The sequence below is a fragment of the Puma concolor genome, chromosome B1 (genome assembly GCF_028749965.1).
Source record: "Puma concolor isolate L17-30 chromosome B1, mPumCon1.1.hap2, whole genome shotgun sequence".
Classification (NCBI taxonomy): Eukaryota; Metazoa; Chordata; class Mammalia; order Carnivora; family Felidae; genus Puma; species Puma concolor.
The window spans coordinates 71,307,578-71,331,800 of record NC_141670.1 but is presented as its reverse complement, the minus strand read 5'-3'; the positions used below and the strand labels follow the sequence as shown (position 1 = coordinate 71,331,800).

The window sequence follows — 24,223 nt, the reverse complement described above, 5'->3', positions numbered from 1 at the left end:
AAATTTAAAAATATGTGATAAGCACATTTATGTCATTCCCTATCTCACATGTGCTAGGTAAATGTAAAATTAAATTGAGTAAGTGATGCTATTGCAAAGCCAGGTACTTTAGAACTACTTTTAAGGAGTGCTGGGAGCCTCTTAATTGCAGAAAATGGGACTTTTAAAAGATTCTATTTTGGAAATTTTGCACATAATTGTTAGTTAGAAACATATGTTCTTGTTTGTCCAGGCAGGAAGTTAAGATGAGTGGTGGGGAACAGAAAAGGGAGGGAGGTTTCATTATTTGACCTTTTGCATCTTTTTAAAACCTATGCACAATTTAAATTAATTGCCTGGTTTTAATGAAATTAAAATTAAAAAAAGAGACAAACATTCTGCATTTTTTTTTTTGTTTTCTGATATAATATGGAAACATTTGGCATAAGTAGAATTTACTGCAGTTCAAATCAACTCTTTATTATTGTTACATATTTAGCCCTAATATGTTTCTAATCTCTCAGAGGTGGCGATGATTATAATTCACACTGGGGAAAAGATAGGGTTCTAATCTAAGTTATTTAATAAGAGGACGTGAATAGCCATTCTTTTATTTAACATTCTTTAGTTGTGCCACTCTTGCCATAAGTACCATTAATGAATAAAAATGAAGACTGTTCTAGTGCCAGAAGTGTATATATCCTTCCTAACTAGGAAAATCAGATAAATATTGCTTTTAAAATTTAAAATAGTAAAAAGCAATATTGTCCTTTCCCCACAATTATTTTATGTGTTCATTTATCATTCATTTATATATTTCCACATTTTAAAATAACAAGGTTTAAGCTGAACACAACTGGAGATATTTTAACTTTTTGGCATTTGCACATAACCTTGCTTTTGTTTGAATGGCTAACGACAATTTTATCAAAATTAAGCACTGTAGGCATTAAATATTATATTTAATTTGCTAACTGAAAGAACTAAAACATTTAAAAAAATAATCTCAAACATCTAGAAGTGTGTCTTCTATTCCAGTGCTAGGAGAATATTTTGTCACTTATTTTGTTTCTCAAGTCAGCTAAGGCTATTATGAGGCTGCCCATAATTTGTGATTAATCCGGGGGACTAGTAGTGTCATGGCATCTCTAGAATTATGCTGTAATGCAATTTCTGCATTTGTCTCCACTTGTGAAAATGAGGTCCTCTGCCTCATAAAGCATGCTTGAGGGTCTAGAGTGGAGGAGAGAATTGAGAGGAACGTTGGATGTTTGCCCTTTATAATTTTTTATCTACATAGATTGAAAACACATATTTCTTATTGCTGCTAACATTTACTTCCAATACTCTTAACTTTTAAGGTTTAAATACGCATAGGAGTTATTGAAGACTGCCATACTTTCTAGATAAGAAGTGGTACATGTAGCTGAAAAATTATACTGACAATGCGTAGTCGTGGAGTGTTTCTTTTTAGACTTGTTCCACTTTGATTTACTGCTCCCTATATGACTCCTTTAGATCAATTGCTCTGAGAGGACCCATGGGTAATGAAAAGTTTAAGTTCATTGCGAATTCTCTGAACAAAGACTTAAAAGCTGAGATGTTGACATAGTGGCACAGCATGTGGTATCTATTTCTCGATGCCATAATAAAGTTGTGAAAGGTCAGGTGAGACAGGTCCCATAATGTCAACCTTTTGCATCAAATGAATTATATATTTATAGAAAAAAAATCTTTTTCTGAGTTTACTTTGTGAAACTGCCTCAAATGGAAGTGACTTACAATTTATAGGTACATCGTTGATTTTTGCAGTTGCACGTGGGTGAGCACCTCATATTTCTAACATGTTTGTTTCTGAAAGGGTACTACACGTGTGTGGAAGTCATCTTCACCCTGAGGAGACAGGTCGGGTTTTACATGATGGGTGTCTATGCACCCACCCTGCTGATAGTGGTTCTCTCCTGGCTTTCCTTCTGGATCAACCCGGACGCAAGCGCTGCCAGAGTGCCCCTGGGTAAAGCGTTCTGTGCTTCTCTCTCAATGTCTGACGTGGGTTATGTCCTTGCCTAACTGTGTAATCAACTATTTTCAAACAGAACTGTAGAATTGAAGGCAACCTTTTTCTTTTCTTTTTTTAGGCTTCCTTCAAAACTTGACATTGTACTGTATTTTCTCAGTGTTTATGCAGTCAATAATTAAACTAAGTTTTTTTCTTCTTTCATGTCTTTGGGTATTTTAAACAGCTGATCTGTCCAACTTTGACTCTTGTGAAATAATTATTAAGAAGTGATTTCCACAGGTAACTAAAGTCTAAAAGCCGCAATAGTGCCAGACTTAAAAACAAAACTATACTGATGGGAATCTTTCTCAGTGATATTTTATACTATCTCATGCTCTTCACTGGGGAATATGTGGTACAATTTATCTTTTTAAAAGTGACTTTGCATCATTTTCTTTTTTTTTTTTAAGTTTTTTTTAAGGTTTAATTTTGAGAGACAGAGAGACAGAGACAGAGAAGCAGAGAGAGAGGGAGACACAGAATCCGAAGCAGGCTCCAGGCTCTGAGCTGTCAGCACAAAGCCTGATGTGGGGCTCGAACCCATGAAACATGAGATCGTGACCTGAGCTGACGTTGGACACTTAACCAACTGAGCCACCCAGGCGCCCCATCTTTGCATCATTTTCTTAAACATCGGATATTGTGTGCTGTATCATCAGGAGTGGCTAGGGAGAAGAAGAGCTAGTTATCTATGCTCTCTTATTTGTTATTGTTAATGCTCTGTCACATAGAAACATCATTAGCCAGTCTTAAAATTGTGTCTGTATAGGGGTGAAAAGGTCTTTGCTTTGTGAAGTAATCAAGAGCCCTACTAGTGGGTGAAGTGAATAATCTTGAAAATAAGGATTTTGTTACAACAAATTTTGATTGTTTGGAATGTTTTAAAATGTTTCATTTCCGTGTGTGTGTGTGTATGTGTGTGTGTGTGTGTGTGTGTGTGTGTGTGTGTGTGTGCGTGTGTGTGTGTGTTCTCTGACTTTCACCTGGAACTTATATAGATAGGGCTGTGGTATATCTGACCTCTTGGTGACTGATTGCTTGCAGCATTTTATTTTTTATTTCCATCAAAAAGGCTTTGTGCAAATCTCCCCCCAGACTTGTTAGGGGAATTAAATGAAATACAGATTTTAAAGAGTAGAAAACCAGGAAAGAAGCAATGAAAATGACAGTTTTACTTGAATAAGACATTTGGTGATTTACATTTAATAAAAGCCACAGAGACCAAATCTACATCTTAATGACCAAAAATGTAGGAGATTTCATCCTAGCGGTTATGTATGTATAATGAAGACAATGGCAACTCATAGATTAATTCATTTAGGGGATGAGAATTAACTATGTAGTATGTTGTACTGAGAATAAAACTACTGGAAAACTAGATTTGTGTTCTTAGACTTGTCAAAAATATCATCCATTTCCCCCAAGTAGTCAATTTTTTGCTTATTAAAAATATCTTACTCTTATGCACCGATATAAATTGAAATGTCAGACTTTCAAGAGTACTCTGGAGACACTTAAATCCCTGATATGTCCTTGAAGGATTTTTCTCTGTAAATCCCCATCTATTGCAGGAGTTCTGACATAAGGTCCCTGAGCTGTCCACTTAACGTCCAGTAGACCTGTTGTATGGAGCAGAAGTATTTCATGGTTGAAAGTCAGTCCCTCGAGTTCAACTTGGATTTCAATTCCTGCTCTCTGTCTAAATTGTGACAATTTAGATAACAAACAGATCTAACCTCTTTAAACATACTCTGTTGAAATGTCAACAGGTATCAAAAAATACTCAAGGGGTTACTTGGAGAACTGAAAATATGAGTGTAAAGTGCTTATTACACATTCAGGAGTTAATAATATGCTACATGTATACATTACTTTACACTTTGTAAAGCACGTTTACCCTCTTGATTCATTCAGCAAGTATTTAGTGTGTGCCAACTGTGTACTAAGCAATATTCAAGAAGATGGGCACATAGCTAACAAAGTAAATAGCTAAGAGATAGTTAATAAAATAGATTAAACAAAAGAAAACCTCTAAGCCTCAATGAGTATGTATTTTTTTGGAAAGAAACAGACATCAAATAAGTACAATATATGATATATAAGACGGTGACGTATAACTTCCAGTTATAAAACAAGTCATGGAAATGGAAAGTACAAAATAGGGGATATAGTCAATTATATTGTAATAACAGGGTGTGGTGACTGATGATGACTGTATGTAATTATGGTGAGCACTGAGCAGTGTATAGAATTGCTGAATCACTCTGTTGTACACTTGGAACCAATATAACATTGTATGTCAACTACACTTCAATTAAAAAAAAAAAAAAATCCTAACGTCCGGGAATGTAGAAAGATAGTGACATAAGGACAGAGAGTTCAGGGACAGCAGCCTGCTTGTAGGGAACTGTTGAAAGAGAAGTGATATTGGGTAAAGATGTGATGGAGGTCAAGAAATGAATCACGGTGGATATCTAGGGAAGAATGGGCTGGGTTAGTGATCATCAAGGCCAGCATTCCTATGGCAGGAGCATGTGTGGAGTACTTTGGGAACACCAAGAAAGCCAGTGTGGCTGGATCAGAATAAGTGAAAGGGTGATGTCAGAAAGACAGCAAAAGGGAGGAGATGTGTAATATGTCCTAAGGCGTTCTGATTATTTTGGCTTTTATTCAAAGTGAAATGGGAAGCCCTTGAGGGCTTTTCCCGCAGGATGTGCTTTAAATTTTAACAGATCTCAGGGCACCTGGGTGGCTCATTCAGTTGAGCATCAGACTTGATTTCAGCTCAGGTCACCAGGGTCGTGGGATTGAGCTCCCCCATGTCGGGCTCTGCACTGAGCATGGAGCTTGCTTGAAATTCTCTCTGCCTCCCCCCAAATCAATAAATAAAAATAAGAAAATAAATAAATTTTAACAAATTCTCCTTGCCTCTTTGTTTAGAACCCACTAAAATGGGGCATGGGTGGGGGCAAGGAAATCAGTTAAGAAGCTATTTTAGGGGCGCCTGGGTGGCTCGGTCGGTTGGGAGTCCGACTTCAGCTCAGGTCATGATCTCACGGTCGGTGAGTTCGAGCCCCGCGTCGGGCTCTGTGCTGACAGCTCAGAGCCTGGGGCCTGTTTCGGATTCTGTGTCTTCCTCTCTCTCTGACCCTCCCCCATTCATGCTCTGTCTCCCTCTGTCTCAAAAATAAATAAACGTTAAAAAAAATAAAAAAAAAAAAGAAGCTATTTTAATAATCTAAGTGAAATGATCACGGTATGAGCCAGAGGGTAGAGATGCTCATAATAAATGATGGATATGGTAGAGATAAAGAGATGTGTAGATGTGTTGTATGTAGGATTTAAGAAAGTAGAATCGAAGCTGACTTCAAAGGGTTTTTGGTTTTGTATTTGTTTTTTGTTTGTCTGTTTGAGAAACTAGAGGGATGAAATTACCACTTAGTGACATGGGAAAAGCTGCATGTAAAAGAGGTTTGAGAAGGTGGGAAGATGAGGAGCTTGGTTTTGGACATGTTAAGTTTGAGATCTCTTTTAGGTAGAGATATCAGATAGTTGGCTATACAAGTATGGAGTTTTTAAGAGAGATCAAGCCTGGAGGTAAGAACTTTAGATTTGTAAGAACATAGATGGTCTTTAACGTGAGGAGACTGGAGTGCAGGTGGACGTATAAAGGTTAAACCCTTGAGACTGAGAAGATGAGCAACAACCAGTATGATGTAGTTTCCTAGGAGCCAAACGGGGAAAGCATTTCTAGGTTAAAGGAGTGCTCAGTCAAGCTGCTTGCCAATCAAGTAAGTTTGGGGCTAACTATTGTCATTGGATTCATTAACCTGGAGAAGTCACTGGTGTCCATGATAAGAACAGTTTCTGTAGAGTGAACAGAGGAAAGCTTGATTGGAGTGACTTCAAGAGAGAATGGTGGCATCTGGGGAGGAACTAGAGGCATCCAGTAGAAACAACACGCTGGAGATTGTCAGCTGTAAAAAGAAAAAGAGAATGGGGAAATAGCTGGGGTGGGAATAGGAGTTGAGAGGGTTTCTGGTTTTTGTTTTGAAGACGGACAAAAATCTTAGCATGTTTATATTTAGAGGAAAACAACCAATAACAAAGGAAAAAATGAGAGATGGAAGAAGTGCAGGAGCAGAATTTGAGAAGTGAGAGGGGATGAGATCAGGTAGACAGATTGGCCTTTTTGAGGACAAAGTGGATTGGTCCCAGGGATCAGCAAACTCTTCCTGTGAAGGGCCAGATAGTAAATACTCTATGTTTGTGGGCCATCTGGTTTTTGGTGCAACTCCTAAATCTGTTGTTGTAGCATTAAAGGCAGCCTTAGACAATACATAATTGAATGGGTGTCCTATGCATCAGTTTACTAATCCTTGGTCTTCAATATCAGGAGGGAAGGCAGAGTATATAGGTATAGACAGAGATAGGTAAGTAGACATGGTAGTGGGGGCTTGTGAATGATTTTGTTTTCTCAGTAAAATAGGAAGAAAGGTCGTGAGTTGCAAGTGAGATAGGATAGACTGTTGTGAGTTTGAAGAGAGAAGGTAGTGAATGGACAAGGGACATATACAATGCTTGCTGTGATTATGGGCTTCCTGAGGTTAGTGATTATAAATTTCAACTAAGATCATTCAGTATGTTGGGATGATTATCTCTAGCCACACCCACTAAAAGAAAACTAGAGGATAGGAATATATTTGTTTTTGAGATGTATCCATGTTGTTGCTCATGTTTATATTTGACTCCGTATAATTGTTGGGCAGTATTTCATAGTTTATTTTTCCACTCCACAGTTGATGGACATTTAGATCATTTGCAGGTTTGGGTTATTATAAATAACCGAAATGTTGTTTTCAATAATTGTGTACAAGTCTCTGTATGGACATATGTTTTTATTACTCTTGGGTAAATACCCAGGAATGAGATTTCTGGATTTTAAAGTAAAATTATGTTTTACTTTTTGAAAAACTTTTATTTTATTTTTACTAAGTTTTTAATTTCAATTCCAGTATAGTTAATGTACAGTGTTATATTGGTTTCATATGTACAGTATAGTGTTTCAACAATTCTATATATTACTCAATGCTCATCATGAGTGTACTCTTTAATCGCCATCACCTGTTTCACCACCCCCCCCCCCCCCCCCCGCCACCTGCCCTCTGGTAACCATCAGTTTTTTCTCTATAGTTAAGAGTCTGTTTCTTGGTTTGCTTTTCTCTCTTTCTTTCTCCCTCCTTTTGTTTTTTTTCCTTTTGCTCATTTGTTTTGTTTCTTAAATTCCTCATATGAGTGAAATAATGTGATGTCTTTCTCTGACTGACTTATTTCACTTAGCATTATACTGTCTATCTCTAGCTCCATCCATGTTGTTGCAAATGATGATTTCATTCTTTTTATGGCTGAATAATATTCCATGGCATGTATATATGTGATATATATATATATGTATAGTATGTTTGTGTGTGTGTGTGTGTGTGTGTGTGTGTGTGTGTGTACAGAGGTGCATGCATTCCTTTGAATTAGTGTTTTTTAAATTTTGGGGTAAATACTCAGTGGTAGTTCTATTTTTAACTTTTTGAGGAACCTCCATACTCTTTTCCACAGTAGCTGTACCAGTTTGCATTCCCACCAACAATGTACAAGGGTTGTTTTCCCCCACATTTTCCCTAACACTTATTGTTTCTTGTGTTGTTGATTTTAGCCATGCTGACAGGTGTGAGGTGATATCAAGATACACTTACTTTTATAAAATACTGAGATACTATTTCTCAAAAAGATGGTACCATTTTGCATTCTTACCAGTTGCTTCAAATACTCCCCAACATTTAATTTTCTTACCTCATTGTGGTATTTCTACTGTAATGTTGAATAGAATTGTTGACAATTGTTCTTCCTGATTCTAGTAGAAATAACAGCCATTAACTATTAAGTGTGATAGTAGCTGTAGATTTTTTGTAGATGTCTTAACTGAATTGAGTAGATTTCCTTTGCTTCCTAGTTGGCTGAGTGTTGTTTTTTTATCACGTATGATAAAATTTCATTGAATTTAAATTTGATTGAATTTTGCCAAATTCTTTTTCTGCATATACTTAAATATTTAGATGGGTTTTCTTCTTTATTTTGGTGAATTATATTCATTGATTTCTAGATGTTACATGAGTTGCAAGAATTATTAGCACAAAATATTTTCATAATATTCCCTTATCCATTTAATGTCTGGTTATTAGTGGTATGTCAGATTTAATTCTTGATATTGTTAAATTGTGAATTCTCTTTTTCCTGATTATTCTAGCTGAAGGCTTATTTTTTTTTGATAGTTTTAAAATATCAGTAACTATTTCATTTATTTTTTTCTATTTTCCTTTTGGTTGATTTTTAGCTCTTTATTAATTTCTTCTTTTTAATTACTTTGCATTTAATTCGATCTCTCTTTGATGCTTAAAGTGAAAACTCAGATAATTGATTTTAGATCTTTTTTTCTTTTTAAACAGGAGCATTTAAAGTTATAAATAGATATATTCTTTCAGTTAAAAATGTTTTCTAATTTACCTTGTGATTTCTTCATTGGCCCATGGATTCTGTTTGATTTCCAAATATTTACTTTTAATAAGTACCTGATAATGATTTTAATTTTATTTAAATGCTTTTTGATTTTGTCAGAGAATATGATTTCAAACTTTTTGTTTATTCAGACTTTTTTTTTTATGGCCTAGCCTAACATGTATCTCCTGGTAACCATACCACATTCCCTTGCAAAATATATTTGTCACTGTTGGATGTAGTATTCTGTAAATATCAAGTTGGTTGATAGTACTGTTGAAATCTTTTATGCCTTTTGTCTAGTTATTTTTACAGCTATTGTTGAGAGAGTTGTTAAAAATCTCCAACTATATAAAATTATGCTGTAGGTATTTAGAAGCTCTGTTACTAAACCTATACATATTTATAATTTTATCTAAAAGAGAAATAATATTACTTTAATGTACTACTTAATATATCATATTACTTTAATAAAAAGATATTCCATTTAAATGGAAACAAAAAGAAAGCTAGAGAAGCTATACTTATATAAACAAAATAGACTTTAAATACAGACTGTAATGAGACTAAGAAAAGCATTACACAATGATAAAGAGGTCAATCCAACAAGATGATATAATTTTTACAAATATTTATGCACCCAACGAGAAGAACCTAAATTAATAAAGCAAATATTCCCAGACCTAAAGGAAGAAATAGACAGCAATCCATAATAGTAGGGGACTTTAATCCCCCCCATTTACACCAATGCCTAGATTACTCCAACAGAAAATCAATAAACATCAGTCTTAAATGGCACATTAGAGCATATGTACGTAACAGCTACTTACAGAATATTCAATCTAAGAGCAACAGAATACATATTCTTCTCAAGTGTACATAGAACAATTTTCAAGATAGATCATATGTTAGGCCACAAAACAAGTTTTAATAAATTTAAGAGGATTGAAATCACATCAAGCAGTTTTCCAAACCACAGCAATATGAAACTAGAAATTAATTACACTAAGAAAACTGGAAATTTTGCACGTTTCTGGAGATTAAACAACATACACCTACACAACCAGAGGATCAAAAATAGAAATCAAAAGAGAAATTAAAAAATACCTTGAGACAAATGAAAATGAAAATGTGACATACCAAAATTTATAGATGCAGCAAATGCAGTTTTAAGAGGGAAGTCTATAGTAATAAATGCCTACCTCAGGAAACAAGAGAAGTCTCATATAAACAACCTAACTTTATATCTGAAAGAACTAGGAAAAGAAGAACAAATGAAGTCCAAACTAAGTTGAAGGCAGGAAATAAAAATTATAGTAGGAAAAAATGGAGACTAAAAGGCAATAGAAAAGATCAATGAAACTAAGAGCTGACTCTTTGAAAACATAAACAAAATTGACACACCCTTAATTAGACTCACCAAGAAAAAAAAAGAGAGAAAACTCAAATCAATAAAATCAGGAAAGAAAGAGGAGACATTACAGCTAATATCAGGGGATACAAAGGATCCCAAGGGACTCTTAGGAATAATTATATACCAACAAATGGACAACTGAGGCAAAATGGATAAATCCCTAGAACTATACAACCTACCAAGCCTGAATCATGAAGAAATAGCAAATTTGAACAGATAACAAAAATTACCAGTAAGGAGATTGAATCAGTAATCAGAAACCTCTCAACAAACAAAAGCTCCAGACCAGACACATCACTGGTGAATTCTACCAAACATTAAAGAAGAATTAATATCATTTTTTTTCCCTCAAACTCTTCCAAACAATAGAAGAAGGAAGAACTCCTCTAAACATATTTTACAAGGTCAGCATTACTCTGATACCAAAATCAGACAAGAATACCACACACAAAAAAATAAAATTACAGGCCAATATCCCTGATCAATATACCTGCAGAAATCCTCAACCAAATATTAGCAGACCTGTTTCAAAAATACATTAAAAAGATCATACACAATGATCAAGTGGAATTTATTCCAGGGATGCAAGAATGGTTCAACATCTGTAAATCAATCAGTGTGATATACCACATTAACAAAATGAATGATAAAACTCCTATGATTATCTCAATAGATGCAGAAAAAGCATTTGATACATTTAACACCCACTTATAATAAAAATCTTGTAAGAAGGTGGATATAGAGAGAATGTACCTCAACATAATAAAAGCCATATGTGACAAGCCCACAGCCAACATTATACCCAACAGTACTCTAAGATCAGAAACAAGACAAGGATGGCCACTCTTGCTATTTTTATTTAACATAGTATTGGAAATACTAGTCAGAGTCATTAGGCAAGAAAAAAATAAAAATCATCCAAAATGGAAAGGAAGAAGTAAAACTGTCATTATTTATAGATGACATATTTATATTCAGAAAACTGTAAAGACTCTATCAAAATACTGCTAGAACTAATAAGTAAATTCAGTGAAGTTTCAAGATAGTCTGTTGTTTCTTTACACTAATTATGAACTATCAGAGAAATTAAGAAAGCAATCCTATTTACAATTGCATTAAAAGCATAAAATACTTAGGAATAAATTTAACCAAGAATGTGAAACAGCTATATGAAAACTGTAAGTCATTAATGAAGTAAATTGAAGACAGTGCAGATAAAGAAAAATATATTCCATACCCATGGGTTTGAAGATTAATATTGTTAAAATGTCTATACTACTCCAAGCAATATGCAAACTCAGTGGAATCTCTATCAAGATTACAATAGTATTTTTCACAGAAATAGAATAATCCTAAAATTTTTGTGTGGACACTAAAGATCCCAAATCTTGAGAAAGCAAATCAAAGGTGGAGGCAGTATTTCAAACTATACTACAAAGCTGTAGCAATTAGAACAGTGTGGTAAAAAAGAGACACATAGTTCAGTGAAACAATAGGGACCTCAGAAATAAACCCATATATATACATATATATATATATATATAAAATTTATATATATATAATTTATAATTATATATATAATTTATATATATAATTTATAATTATATATATATAATTTATATATTTATATATATATAAAATATATGTATAATTTATTTATATATTTATAATTTATAATTATATATAATTATATCTATATATAATTTATATATTATATAATATATATAATTATATATAGATATAATTTTATATATATAATTATATATATAAAATTATATATATATAATTTTATATATAAAATAATATAATTTATAATTTTATATATAAAATTATATATATATAATTTTATATATAAAATAATATAATTTATAATTTTATATATAGATAGATAAAATTTATAATTGTATATATATATTATATATAAATTATATATATATTTATATATATTATATTATATATAAATTATATATATTATATAATTTCTAAATATATAACTATTATATTATATTATATATAATATATATATAATATAATATTATTTATGACAGGTGAGCCAAGAATGTATAATTGGAAAAGGGCAGTCTCTTCAATAGTGTTTGGAAAATTGGACAATCACCTGCCAAAGAATGAAACTGAACCATTATCTTATACCCTACACAAAAATTAACTCAAAGGGGATTAAAGACTTGAATATAAGACTTGAAACCATAAATCTCCTGGAAAATAACAGGTGATAAGCTCCTTGATATAGATCTTGGTCAATCTTGATGATTTTAGCAAAAGCAAAAATAAACAAGTGGGACTATACCAAACTAAAAAACTTCTGCACAGCAAAGGAAACCATCAATAAAATGAAAAAATAATCTACTGAATTGAAGAAAGTAATTGCAAATTATGTATCTGATAACAGGCTAATATTGAAAATATGCAAAGACTCATACGGCTCAAAAACAAAAAGAAAACAAAAAAAGCAGAAAAAACAAAAATAAAAGTCCAGTTAAAAAATGGGCAGCAGACTTGAATAGGCAACATCTAATTGGTCAACAAACACATGAAAAGATGCTAAACATTCTCCCAATCTCATTTGAATTTACCTTTTCCATTGTTAACAAACGTGAAAGCTCCCTGTATGAATTTTAGGTACAGACTTTTGTCTGTAGCTCTTTCTCTGAGTATGGAAGTAATTATTGAAGCAACTTTTTGTAATACTCTTAAGTAAATTATGCATAACATTCCATTTCTCTGGTACATATAGTACTTGAATTGTTGCTAAAAGGGAATTTTTTTTTTAAAAAAAGAGTTTTTTTAACACGTAACTTTAAGTTGAAGTGTAAAAAGATTAATAATTTAGGTTACAAGGCAGACCTCTAGCAGACCATGCATGCACACATTCTTTCTTATACTCTGATCATCTAGAACAGTGTTCAGGGATTATAAGGACCTCTTACAGAAATGTCAAAAAGGTTTTTTTGGATTCTCACATGATATTAATAATAGCTTTCCTTTTCGTATCCTTAGAGTAAAATGTTATGAAATGATAACATGATAATATAATTTAGTAGTACTTCTAAATTAATTTTCATCTTATTAATCACAATTCCCCATGTATGAATTTGATAGTTTATTGCAGTATGAGATAAAAATTATTTGTAGTTTAGACAGGTATGTAAACACTTGCAGTTTACTCCTTGACCTCTACTGGTTCATGACATTTGTTATTATATTAGCATTATACTCTCTAGCTCCATCCTTCTTGCTGCAAATGGCAAGATTGGCATTGTTTTATGGCTGAGTAAAGTTACATTGTATGTATATGCACTTCATCTTTAACGATTCATCTATCGTTGAACACTTGGTAGGCTTTCGTATCTTGGCTATTGTAAATAATGCTGCAATAAACGTAGGGATGCATATATCTTTTCAAATTAGAGTTTTCATTTTCTTTGGGTAGATGCCCAGTAGTGAAATTTCCTTTGATTGGTTTATAAATTATTAAAATTCAGACAAAATTTCACTATGCATTATTTAACAGTGAAGTAATTTTATTTGAAGACTATGTTAAGTGAATGGTATAATACTTGTCCAAAGAAATATTATTTGCTCAGATTTCTTATTTTAGGATTAAAAAAGCAAATGGATATTTTCTAATTTTAATATGATTTCCTGAAGAGAAGGCATACAGTGATGTTCACATTTTTCTCCATTTCTATTCTTTCATCTCTGAAATGATAAAAATCTTAATAGAATTGACCATCATGGTTTCTAACTTAATATCTGGAATTATAAATGCCTCCCTCCTCTCCCCAGAAAACCCTTAATGCCATATTCTTCCTTTAAAAGGACAGTCCCTTCTCTGTTTCTTTGGTCTCCTTTCTTTGACATTCCAGCATCTTTTCCTCACAAGGTTTTCTGCATTTTCAAAATGACCTCCATCTGAATAATATTGGCTAATCTTTTCTTTTACAACATTCTCAAGTGTATCATGCTCTTGTCATGGTCATCGGTTTTATGCTTCTTGGCCTTTCTCTAACCCACCTCAGTGTTTTCATACCAAAGTCATTTCTTTCCTACGTCTCCTCTTCCCATCTTTCATGGGTATTCTTCCAGTTATTCCATTCTTCAGAGCTTTGTCTCAATCTTTTCCTTCTTCCTTTAATCAGTAACCAAGTCTTTTAAAATGTCTTGTCAAAATCCTTTTGCATCAGTTCTGTGCTTTGTTTCTGCAGCTACTATTTTTTTCCTTTCTTAGTCTGTTGTATATATCCCTACCAGAATAATGTTACTTAGCATTCTTTTGGTAATGTCATTTCTCTTCCCCAAATTTAAAGTTTCTTAATATTTTCTACCATGTATGGTAAATTCATTATAGGGCTTTCAGGACCCTTAAAATCTGCCATTATTCTCCATTTTCTCATGAAGTTTCTGATATATCAGGAAATTTCCAGGTATACTACTGAGTTTACAACACTTTGATATATCTATCCTGTCTTATTGATGAAAGTGAAATGCTATGGAAACAGAGAATGGTGTGTCAATATATTCTATTCCAAGGAATTAAGTAAGGTTGTTTTTGATTGCTAGATTGACATACAGCATTTGATTAAAAATAGAAAAATTGACTTGGAAATATGACTTGTTAAATTAATGCCCATAGGTATAACTAATTGCAGTTTCGGGCAACAAATGATAAGATCTTGGTTTTTATGTTAGTTTCCACTTCCAGGTTAGAAACATTAAGACCTATATTAACTTTTAAGATGTAGTCTCTATTAATTAGTTCTTAGTTTTCCTCAGGACCAAGGGTAATTAATATAACTGTCAAGTCTTTACATTCTAAGTAATATTGTTTCTATCTGCAGAAGTTACTATATTTTGCTAGAAACCTTTCTTTCTAGTAGAGAATCTCGTAGCTCTTCAATACTCACAAAAAAGAGCCGAACAAACTTGACACCTCTCAGGAGACTTTAAAACAGTGCAACTGATGGAATATATTTTTCAGTGTTTTAACTGATTATTAATACTAATATAGTGCTTACCATACTTCCAAGGCGAGAGACAAGAACACCAAGTATATCTTTGTTAGGTTGAGCTATTTGTTAATTCTCTGTGGTGGTCAAATCTAAGAATAAAAAGTGCATTTGGCCCCATAAGTGCATAGCCTAGGCAAACCTGTTTTCTACATTACGTAATGTGAGCCTCCTTTGACATCATAGAAGACTTTTTCTGACACAGGGTGTCACTGGTAGTCAGTGGGAATGTGGCAAGTGCAAAGAAAAGGAGGGATATAAATTATTGCAATTTTCCTTTTGGATTTTACAATTATTTTGCTTAAATTGATATGTAACTAGTTAACCTTCCACAAATGGTTAATACAGATAGCAGAATATTACTCTTTCCTTGAAAAGCTGAAATCATTTGTTTCCCCTGAAATAATCAGGTATGCTCTATCTTTGTCTTTTCTATTAGATATTTTAAATTGTGAGCCTTATCAGAAAATTGCTTTATATGTTCTATTCCTGTTCAGACTTAGTTGTTCTTGGGGTAAAATGCAGTTCTGTGACTGTCTAAAATAAAGCTGAAAAATGAAATAACTCTAACTAGAGAGCTTTGTGGCTTCCTCCGAGATACTACAAAATAATTTCAGACATCTTTAATATTTAAACCAGATCTAAATTGTGTTTTTACATGTTGGCTTAAATTTCTATTTACTTTTAAATATTAAATATTTACAAACATCTCCAACTACATTAAATAATACTTGCATGAAAACTATGTCAATATTATTTTTTTCTACTCTTTGAGCTTGAAAGAGATCTGATGAGCATTGGGAGTTAACTGCAGAGGGATATCATCAAAAAGTAATGTTTGCAGAACATTTCACAGGGGTAAGAAGCAACTTTAACTGCTATTTCTATTTCTGTAGGTATCTTCTCAGTACTCAGCTTGGCCTCCGAGTGCACAACCCTCGCTGCTGAACTTCCCAAAGTATCCTACGTGAAGGCCCTTGATGTGTGGCTCATTGCTTGTCTTCTCTTTGGGTTTGCTTCTCTGGTGGAGTATGCTGTCGTGCAGGTGATGTTGAATAACCCCAAACGAGTCGAAGCAGAGAAAGCCAGAATTGCAAAGGCTGAGCAGGCAGATGGAAAAGGTGGAAATGTAAATGCTGCTAAAAAGAATACTGTGAATGGTACAGGGACTCCTGTTCACATTAGCACTTTGCAGGTAAGAATGACACTGGCGAAAGTATTTCCCGCATCTGCTCTGCAGTTCAGGAGAAAGGTACTTTTCTGTGGGTGTGAAGCTTTGATAGAATTGGTGCTCCCTCATTCTTCTCTCACAGATAAAAAGGAACTGAAACACATCGAATGTTTTTGTAAAAGAAATAAAAAATACTAAGGTCAAATACTGATTAATAAAAAGAAATCAACACCTTATCAACTTTCTAGAAGACTTTCCATGGAGTTTAATGAGATGTTTCTTCTTTGATGGGTATTATTGACTGTGGAGATATTGTCAAAGCTACAGACCCTCCTGTTCTTTCTCACTTGATAAGCCTCAAAGGCCAGAGGATTGCTGGAAGCACTGACCTTTTGCCCACTTGGTAGATTTAGGGGAGCCCATGCTCTTGATAAAACCCCCTTCCTTTCCCTATCAAGTTAGAGAGCTCCACACAGAATATGGCCAGCAGGCTACTTACTTACGGGATGCCTGGCCCATGGGAAAACTATACTGTAGTCAGGGATCTGTCCAGCCCAGTGGTGAGTACTTGCAGCAGAATTGGACCTTGCCTTGTCACTTGATCATTGGTCTAAGAGTAATGGTCAGTGCCTTTAGATTCTGATAAATTCTGGATCAACAGGCTGTTTCATGAATTTAGGATAGGTTTCTACTTACCCCAAAGCTCCCCTGATTGATACCTTCTGTTTGGGATGACCAGTAAACCAGGAGGCTATTGCCATTGAGCTTATTAGCCTGGTACATTCCACAGGAGACTAATAGGTTCACACCATCTTACAACCTTGAAAATCTTGCCTTCTCTGCCTATATTTTGGCCCAATATTACTCTTTCAGTTTGTTATCTACCATCACACCCCTTACCTAGAATGTTAGACAAGTATGCCAGGTGCATATTTGTAGATATGAAAAGTAAACTATTTTTGTGGTGCTGCCTGAAACTATATTTTTTAGAAAATTTTAATTTCTTGTAGTCATTAAACTCATTTTCTGCATCTACAGCCAAGTCTCTGTAGTGTTAGTTGCTACCTTGTGGGAGGGTTTTTAAGGCCTTACGATTCTTTCATACCCTAACTCTCTTTATGATAAATAAAGCTAAACTGTTTGTTAATAAAGAACAATCATGACCTTAGAGAAGTCATATATTTGACATATCTTTTTCCATCCTTTTCCATCCAGCATGTCTAAATCATTATGTTTGAAGTGAGTTTCTTGTCGACAACATATATAGTTGATTTATGACTTTGAACCGCTCCACCACTCTCATGTTTTAATTGGTATGTTTAGATGATATGATTTAATCTAAGTAGTGATACGTTAGGGCTTCAGTCTATTGTTTTATGTTTTCTTTTCTGCTTATTCCATTTTTTATCTCCCTCTTTTCTGCTTCTTGCTTTCATGAAGGTTACTTAAACATTTTTGAGAATGACATTTTGTGAGTTTTCTATATCGTGTTTGAAAGTGTGTCTCTTTATCCATCTTGTTTAGTGATTGTCCTAGGTACTAATTATATGTAGATAACTTATCAAAGTCTGCTGGTGTCATTATTTTACCAGTTTGTGTGATGTGTAAAAATATTACATCCTTTAATGTCACTTTAACTTTCTATTTATGATAGACTTGTAAATATTTCTGATAATCTAATTAGAAAGCATTCTACTTTTTATTTCACCATCGAATATACTTTAGGAAACTGCAAGGGAGAAGGAAAGCTTATTGCATTTATGCATATTTTTGCTCACCATGTTCTTTCTTTTACTCTGATATGTCTTTCATTGTTTACTTATAGAGAATTTCCTTTATTCAATATTTTTGAGGAGCACTGCTGGTAACATATTCAGCTAGTTTTCCTTCATCTGAGAAAATCTTGATTCCCCCTTTATTTCTGAAGGATATTTTCACTGGGTATAAGATTCTAGTTTGACAATTCTTTTCTTTTAGCATGTAAAAAATATTGTGCCTCCTCCCTCCATCTGGCTTCCATGGCTCCTTGATGAGAACTTCTCTTCATTCATATCGGTTTTCCCCTGAGGGTAAACTCATTTTTGTCTGGCTGCATTCAAGACTTCTTTTGGTCTTTATTATCCTTAAAGTCTGTGTTTTGGTGGGGATTTCTTTGGGTTTATCCTGTTTGGGATTTATTCAGCTTATTTAAAAATGTAGGCTTATGTTTCTTGTCAAATTTGCAGTTTTCGACTGTTATTTTCTTTTTGAGTACCCTTTGCAGACCCACCTTCTTTCTCCTGTCTTTCTGAGCCTCTGATGACGCAACTGTTAAATCCTTTGTTATAGTCCCACAGATCCCTGAGACTCTCTTCATTTTGTCTAGTCAATTTTTTCTGTTTTGTTCAGATTGGATAATTTCTTTGGTTATATCTTTTAATTCACTGATTCTTTTTTCTGCCCCTTCCATTTTTTCTGATGAGCTTATCCACTGAGATTTATATTTTGCTGAATGTATTTTTCAGTTACAAAATTTCCATTTGGACTTTCTTTTTGCTGAGATTTTGTATTTCTTTGCTCAGTCTTTCTATTTGTCAGTGCTTTCAAACAAATGTTCATAATACCTGATTGAAATATTTTTTTCTTCTATCATCCATGTTTTAGAACCTCTCTCAGATGATTCTAACACATTTTTCATTTTGGTGTTGTTATCTACAGACTCTGTTTTTTAAAAAATTCAGTTTGAGATCTTCTCCAGTTCTTCGTATGATGAATCGTTTTCTATTGAAACCTGGACATTTTCATAGTTTGTTATGGACTCTGAATCTTATTGAAACTTTCTGTGTTAGATGGCTTTCTCTGGCCCTGTCCTGCTGGGAGAAGGAAGGGTGCTGCTTCAGGACTTCAGTGGAAGTAGAAGTCCAGGGCTTGACACAGTATAGCTGGGGGCTCTTTATTGTTGCAGGGTGGGACTGCTAGTTTTTAATTACCCATGTGGTCTCCACTGATACACAGTGTGTGTGTGTGGGGGTGCCCTCATTACCACTTTGTGGTGATAAAATTCCTGCCCCTCAGCTAGGGCTCCTGTGACATCACCTCCAGTGTGGAAGAGGAGAAGCAGTCTGTTTCTGCTGGGTAGGGGTGGAAGTCCATGCTGCCTGCACAGTCTCCTCTGATGCAATGGGGGAAGCAGGGCCTTGTTAGTGGTCTATGGAGATGGGAGTCCTCTCTCCTTAATGGGTCTTCTCTGATACCACTGCGGTGGGAGTGTTGGGCACCTTGTTACAGCCTCTAAAGGTGGAAGACTCAGCTCCCCACTCAACCTTTGCTGGCATGGGTGGGGATGGGGTCACCTTTTTGTGTGGGTGTTTGACTGGACTAGAGAGAACATTGTCTACAAGTTTTTTGTCTTGGGGCGCATGGATGGCTCAGTTGGTTGAGCGTCTGACTCTTGATTTCAGCTCAGGTCATGATCCCAGGGTCATGGAATCAAGCCCCACATTGGACTCTGTCCTGAGTGTGGAGCCTGCTTGAGATTCTCTCTCTCTACCTCTGCCCTTCTCCCTGGCATGCTCTCTCTCTAAAATTAAAAAAAATAAATAAAAATTAAAAAATAAAGTTTTTTGTCTTGCTAAGCTACTCGTTTCTTTGTCCTTTGGCTAGAGGAATTAGACTTTTATTGGAGCTATTTTTATCTGTACCAATTTCATTTTGAATTTCAGCTCCTTCAGCTTCAAATCTGGGATATATGAGGCGAAAAGGACAGTCACCACCATGTTGTTCCATGTGTCTGAAGGTCCACAACTGGAGAATGGTTGTTTCTCCACTGTTCGCAGTCTTCTTAGGTTTGTTTTATATAACGTTCAGTATATGTCTACTATATCTTCCCGGGAGCAGAGTTCCCCAATACTCTTTTCAAGTCTCCCAGCATCCTCACTGAACCTGTAGCCTGGCTGCCACACCCTAGTGATTAGACATGTCACTGAGCTACTCTTAACACTTCAGTTATGTGACAGCTGCTCTACCTATTGGACTGTTTCAGACTTACTGCATTCCTGCACCAGGAACACACCTTTTCAGAGAAATATTGGTTCTTTCCCCCAGTATTTTACTTTACTTTCTGTTATGACCCACACCACCAAATAGTACCTTGGAAGAGCTCATGGCTGGTTAAGGGTGCTTCAGAACATTAAAAAAACCCAAAAAAACAAAAAAACAAAAAAACTGGTATTTGAAGCATGCTAGCTCCTTGTGAGGAAGTTTGCTTTTCCTTCTAAACATACTTATTTCCCCATTCCAGAAATGGAAGGAGGAATACTTGAGCCCCCTTTTTTATATAGACATGTCACTATATGGACTCCTTAAATATGTGGCCCTAGCTATCAGTCCCCCAATTTATATCTCCTAGTCTTTTACCACTTTCTCATTTTTCCTACCTCCTAATCCCCCTACCCACTAACTTGAAGTCTGGTTAAGTGATCTAGAGAAGAAAACAAAGACGTTCTATGGAATGGGTGCTTGATTTTCAGTAGTGCCACAATCAGCTCCATTTTATGGTATGTCACGGGGTCTGGATAATTGCAGAAATTATCTAGTAATAGGGAACACCAATGTGCAAGGAATTTGGAATCTTAATATATTCGATGCAGTGGGATTGATACAAGAGATTCATTGGAAGCAGATTTTCAGAGTACTATAGAACATATCAAAATTATTTGTGAAAATAGATACAAAGGATAAATAGGATCTAGAACATTAGACTGAATTATTTATTTTTTATCAAAGAATAATTGCTATACAATATTGAATTAGTTTCATATGTACAACATAATGATTTGATACTTATATACACTAGGAAATGTTCAGTGCAGTAAGATTTGTCACCATCTCTCACCTTACAAAATTGTTACAAAATTATTGACTTTATTCCCTATGCTGAAATTTACCTGTTGTGTCTCACTTATTTTTATAAATAGAAGATTGTATCTTTTAATTCCTTTTACCTATTTCATCCATCCTCCTGCCCCCCTCCTCCAACAACCATCAGTTTGTTCTCTGTATCTATGAGTCTGTTTGTTTCGTTTTGTTTGCTTGTTTGTTTTGCTTTTAACTCCAAATATAAGTGAAATCATACATTGTTTACCTTTTACTGACTTATTTCACTTAGCATAATACTCTCTAGGTCTCCCAATGTGGTCACAAATGACAAGATTTCATTCTTTCTTGTGGTTGAGTAATACTCCATTGTATGTATTTACCACATCTTCTTTATCCATTCATCTATCAGTGGACACCTAGGTGCTTCTATACCTTGGCTATTGTAAATAATGCTGCAATTAACATTGGGGTACATATGTCTTTTTGAATTAGTGTTTTCATTTTCTTCAGATAAATACCCAGGAGCAGAATTGCAGGATGAAATGGTGGCTGTCTTTTTAATTTTTTTCGGGAACCTCCACACTACTTTCCAGTTTACATTTCCACCAATAGTGCACAAAGATTGCCTTCTGTGTACATCCTCACCAACACTTGTTACTTACTATCTTTTTGATAGTAGCCATTCTGACTGATGTTGTATGATAACTCATTGTGGTTTTGATTTGAATTTTCCTGATTGTTAGTGATGTGGAGCATCTTTTCATGTGCCTGCTGATTATCTGCATATATTCTTTGGAAAAGTATCTATTCAGGTCATCTGCCCAGTTTTTAACTGGATTGTTTTATTTTGTTTTAGATATTGAGTTATATGAGTTCTAATGTGAATGTTAGCACATTTGATATTGTCCCAAAGATCTCTTAAATTACCCTATGTTTTAAAATCCTTTTTTCTTTTCATTGTTCAGTTTGGGTTATTTTCACTATCTTGTCCTCTAGATTGTTGATCTATTATTATATATCATATGATATGTGCTGTTTATTCCCTCTGATGTATTTATCATTTCTGTTATTGCATTCTTCAGCTCTGGTTGGTACTTTCTTATATTTTCCAGCTTTGTTAAAATTCTCACTGTGTTCATCCTTTCCTCTCCTGAGTTTGATAGGCATTTTTATGACCATTACTCTGAACTCTTTATCAAGTAGATTGCTTTGCTCCATTCATTTAGTTCTTTTTCTGAGGTTTTGTCTTGTTCTTTTATTTAGAACATCTTCCTCTGTCTCTTCATTTGCCTGACTTTCTCTATATGTATTGGGTAGTTCAGCTCCTTTTCCTGGTCTTGAAGGAGTAGCTTTACGTAGAAGTTGTCCTGTGGGGCCCAGAAGGGCAATTCCCCCGGTCTCCAGAACAAGGTTGCTGCAGGAATGTCCCCTGTGTAGTCTGTGTGCACTCTCCTGTTGTGGTGGGGAAATGCCTGCTGTGGGTACATGATAGGTGGGAGTGGCCCTGGACCAGCTGGCTGCGATGCCTGGCTGTCATTGCTGCAGATGCACTGGTGGGTAGGGTTATTATGCTGTTGGCTGTAAGGCCTAGACAAGGCCCAGGCTTGTTGGACACTCTTGGTGGATCATGCCCTCTGACATTAACAGTCTAGAGGGAAAATCCAGAATGGTGCTCCCCAGTGCCAAAATCAGTGTGGCAGAACAAGATAGTAAAAATGGCTGCCTCCAGTGTCTCAGTTCCTGGGGAGAGAGAGGCCCAGCTTTCTCCTGCCTCTCTAGTGGGTGCATTAGTAAGGAGGCCTCCTTCACCTACAGATATGCACTTTTTGATTGTGTTTCTTGCATTGCTTTCCATGTCAAGTGAGCCAGCACGTGAGATTTTTAAAAGTGGGTTATTCTGTCACTACAGTTTCATAGTTTTCCTGGATATGTTCCTTGTAAGTTTTCAGAGTTGAGTATTTTGGGGGTTCCTCTCTCCTGTGAAGAATCTAAGGGGTAATGTGCCTTACATGGAGTTCCAATCTTTCACTCCTCAGGGTAAATAAACTTCTGTATCTTTGAGATCCCTCCGATACATGGAGTGCTGCACCTCGGGTGTGTTTTTTCCCTTAGCGAGACAGTGTCTCTGCCTCTTCTACCCATTTTCTTGTTCCTTGTTGCAGAGGCTCTGTTCATCCAGCTTCTCAATCCCCTTCATTGTACCGCTTTCCATGTCATGTGAGTCAGCACCTGAGCTTCTCAATCCAGTTTCTCAATCCCCTTCAGAGGGAATTATTCCATATGCAGTTATGGATTTGTTATGTCCATGGGAGGGGTGAGTTCAGGATCTTCTATGCCATCTTGAACTCTCCCCCAGAATTATATCATTTAAATTTTCGTCTTCAGGCATTAAAATAATTTCCCAATGAAGAAAACTTCATCATATTTAAGAACTTCTGTATTTCAATTCTCTATGTTTGGGTTGCCAATAGAAACACACGTGTCTTAATTCTGAACCTGCTACATTCTGCTACAGAAGTCATAGAGTGATGCTTAGGGAGTTTAAAAGTTGACCAGAAATTTTAATCTCCAGAAATAAATGTAAATTACTCTCATTGCTTACAGGCCAAATGCAATTTCTTTTTTAAAAAAATTAATGTTTATTTATATAAGAGAGAGAGAGAGAGAGAGAGAGAGAGAGAGAGAGTGCAAGTGGGGGACAGGGACAGAGAGAGAGGGAGACAGGATCTGAAGCAGGCTCCAGGCTCTGAGCTGTCAGCACAGAGTCCAATGCAGGGCTTGAACCCATGAACCGTGAGATCATGACCTGAGCCTAAGTTGGACGCTTAACCAACTGAGCCACCCAGGCGCCCCCAAATGCAATTTCTAAAATGAACATTGGACCTATGTAGTATTTGTACCCTGAGAAAGATTTCAGAACATGAATGCATCTGAAAATAGCTTAGCTTTAATATATATATATATATATATCTCAAACTTAGAGCAAATGTGTAAGCTTGATAAATTCAGTAAGATTGTTACACATTGACACATAAAAGTATGTAAAAAAAGAAATTAAAAAGTTGTTTCTTTTTTCATTGATGGTTTTCCTGTGAAAAATATAGTTTTTGGTTTCAAAATGCATCTGTTCCAGTGTATTTTGCTTTCAAATCACAAACTTTTGCTAAGTA

The 24,223-nt window shown here is 35.0% G+C and overlaps 1 protein-coding gene across 2 annotated transcripts in view; it reads left to right on the top strand.

Moving 5' to 3' along the window:
- Window positions 1-24,223, top strand: part of GLRB (glycine receptor beta) — a 96,341-nt gene that overhangs the window by 65,560 nt on the left and 6,558 nt on the right. For both annotated transcript variants that reach the window (XM_086704003.1, XM_086704004.1), the window contains 2 exons: window positions 1,841-1,993; window positions 15,922-16,220. In XM_086704003.1, coding sequence (XP_086560129.1) covers window positions 1,841-1,993; window positions 15,922-16,220 — 452 coding nt within the window. The remainder of the gene's footprint in view (window positions 1-1,840; window positions 1,994-15,921; window positions 16,221-24,223) is intronic.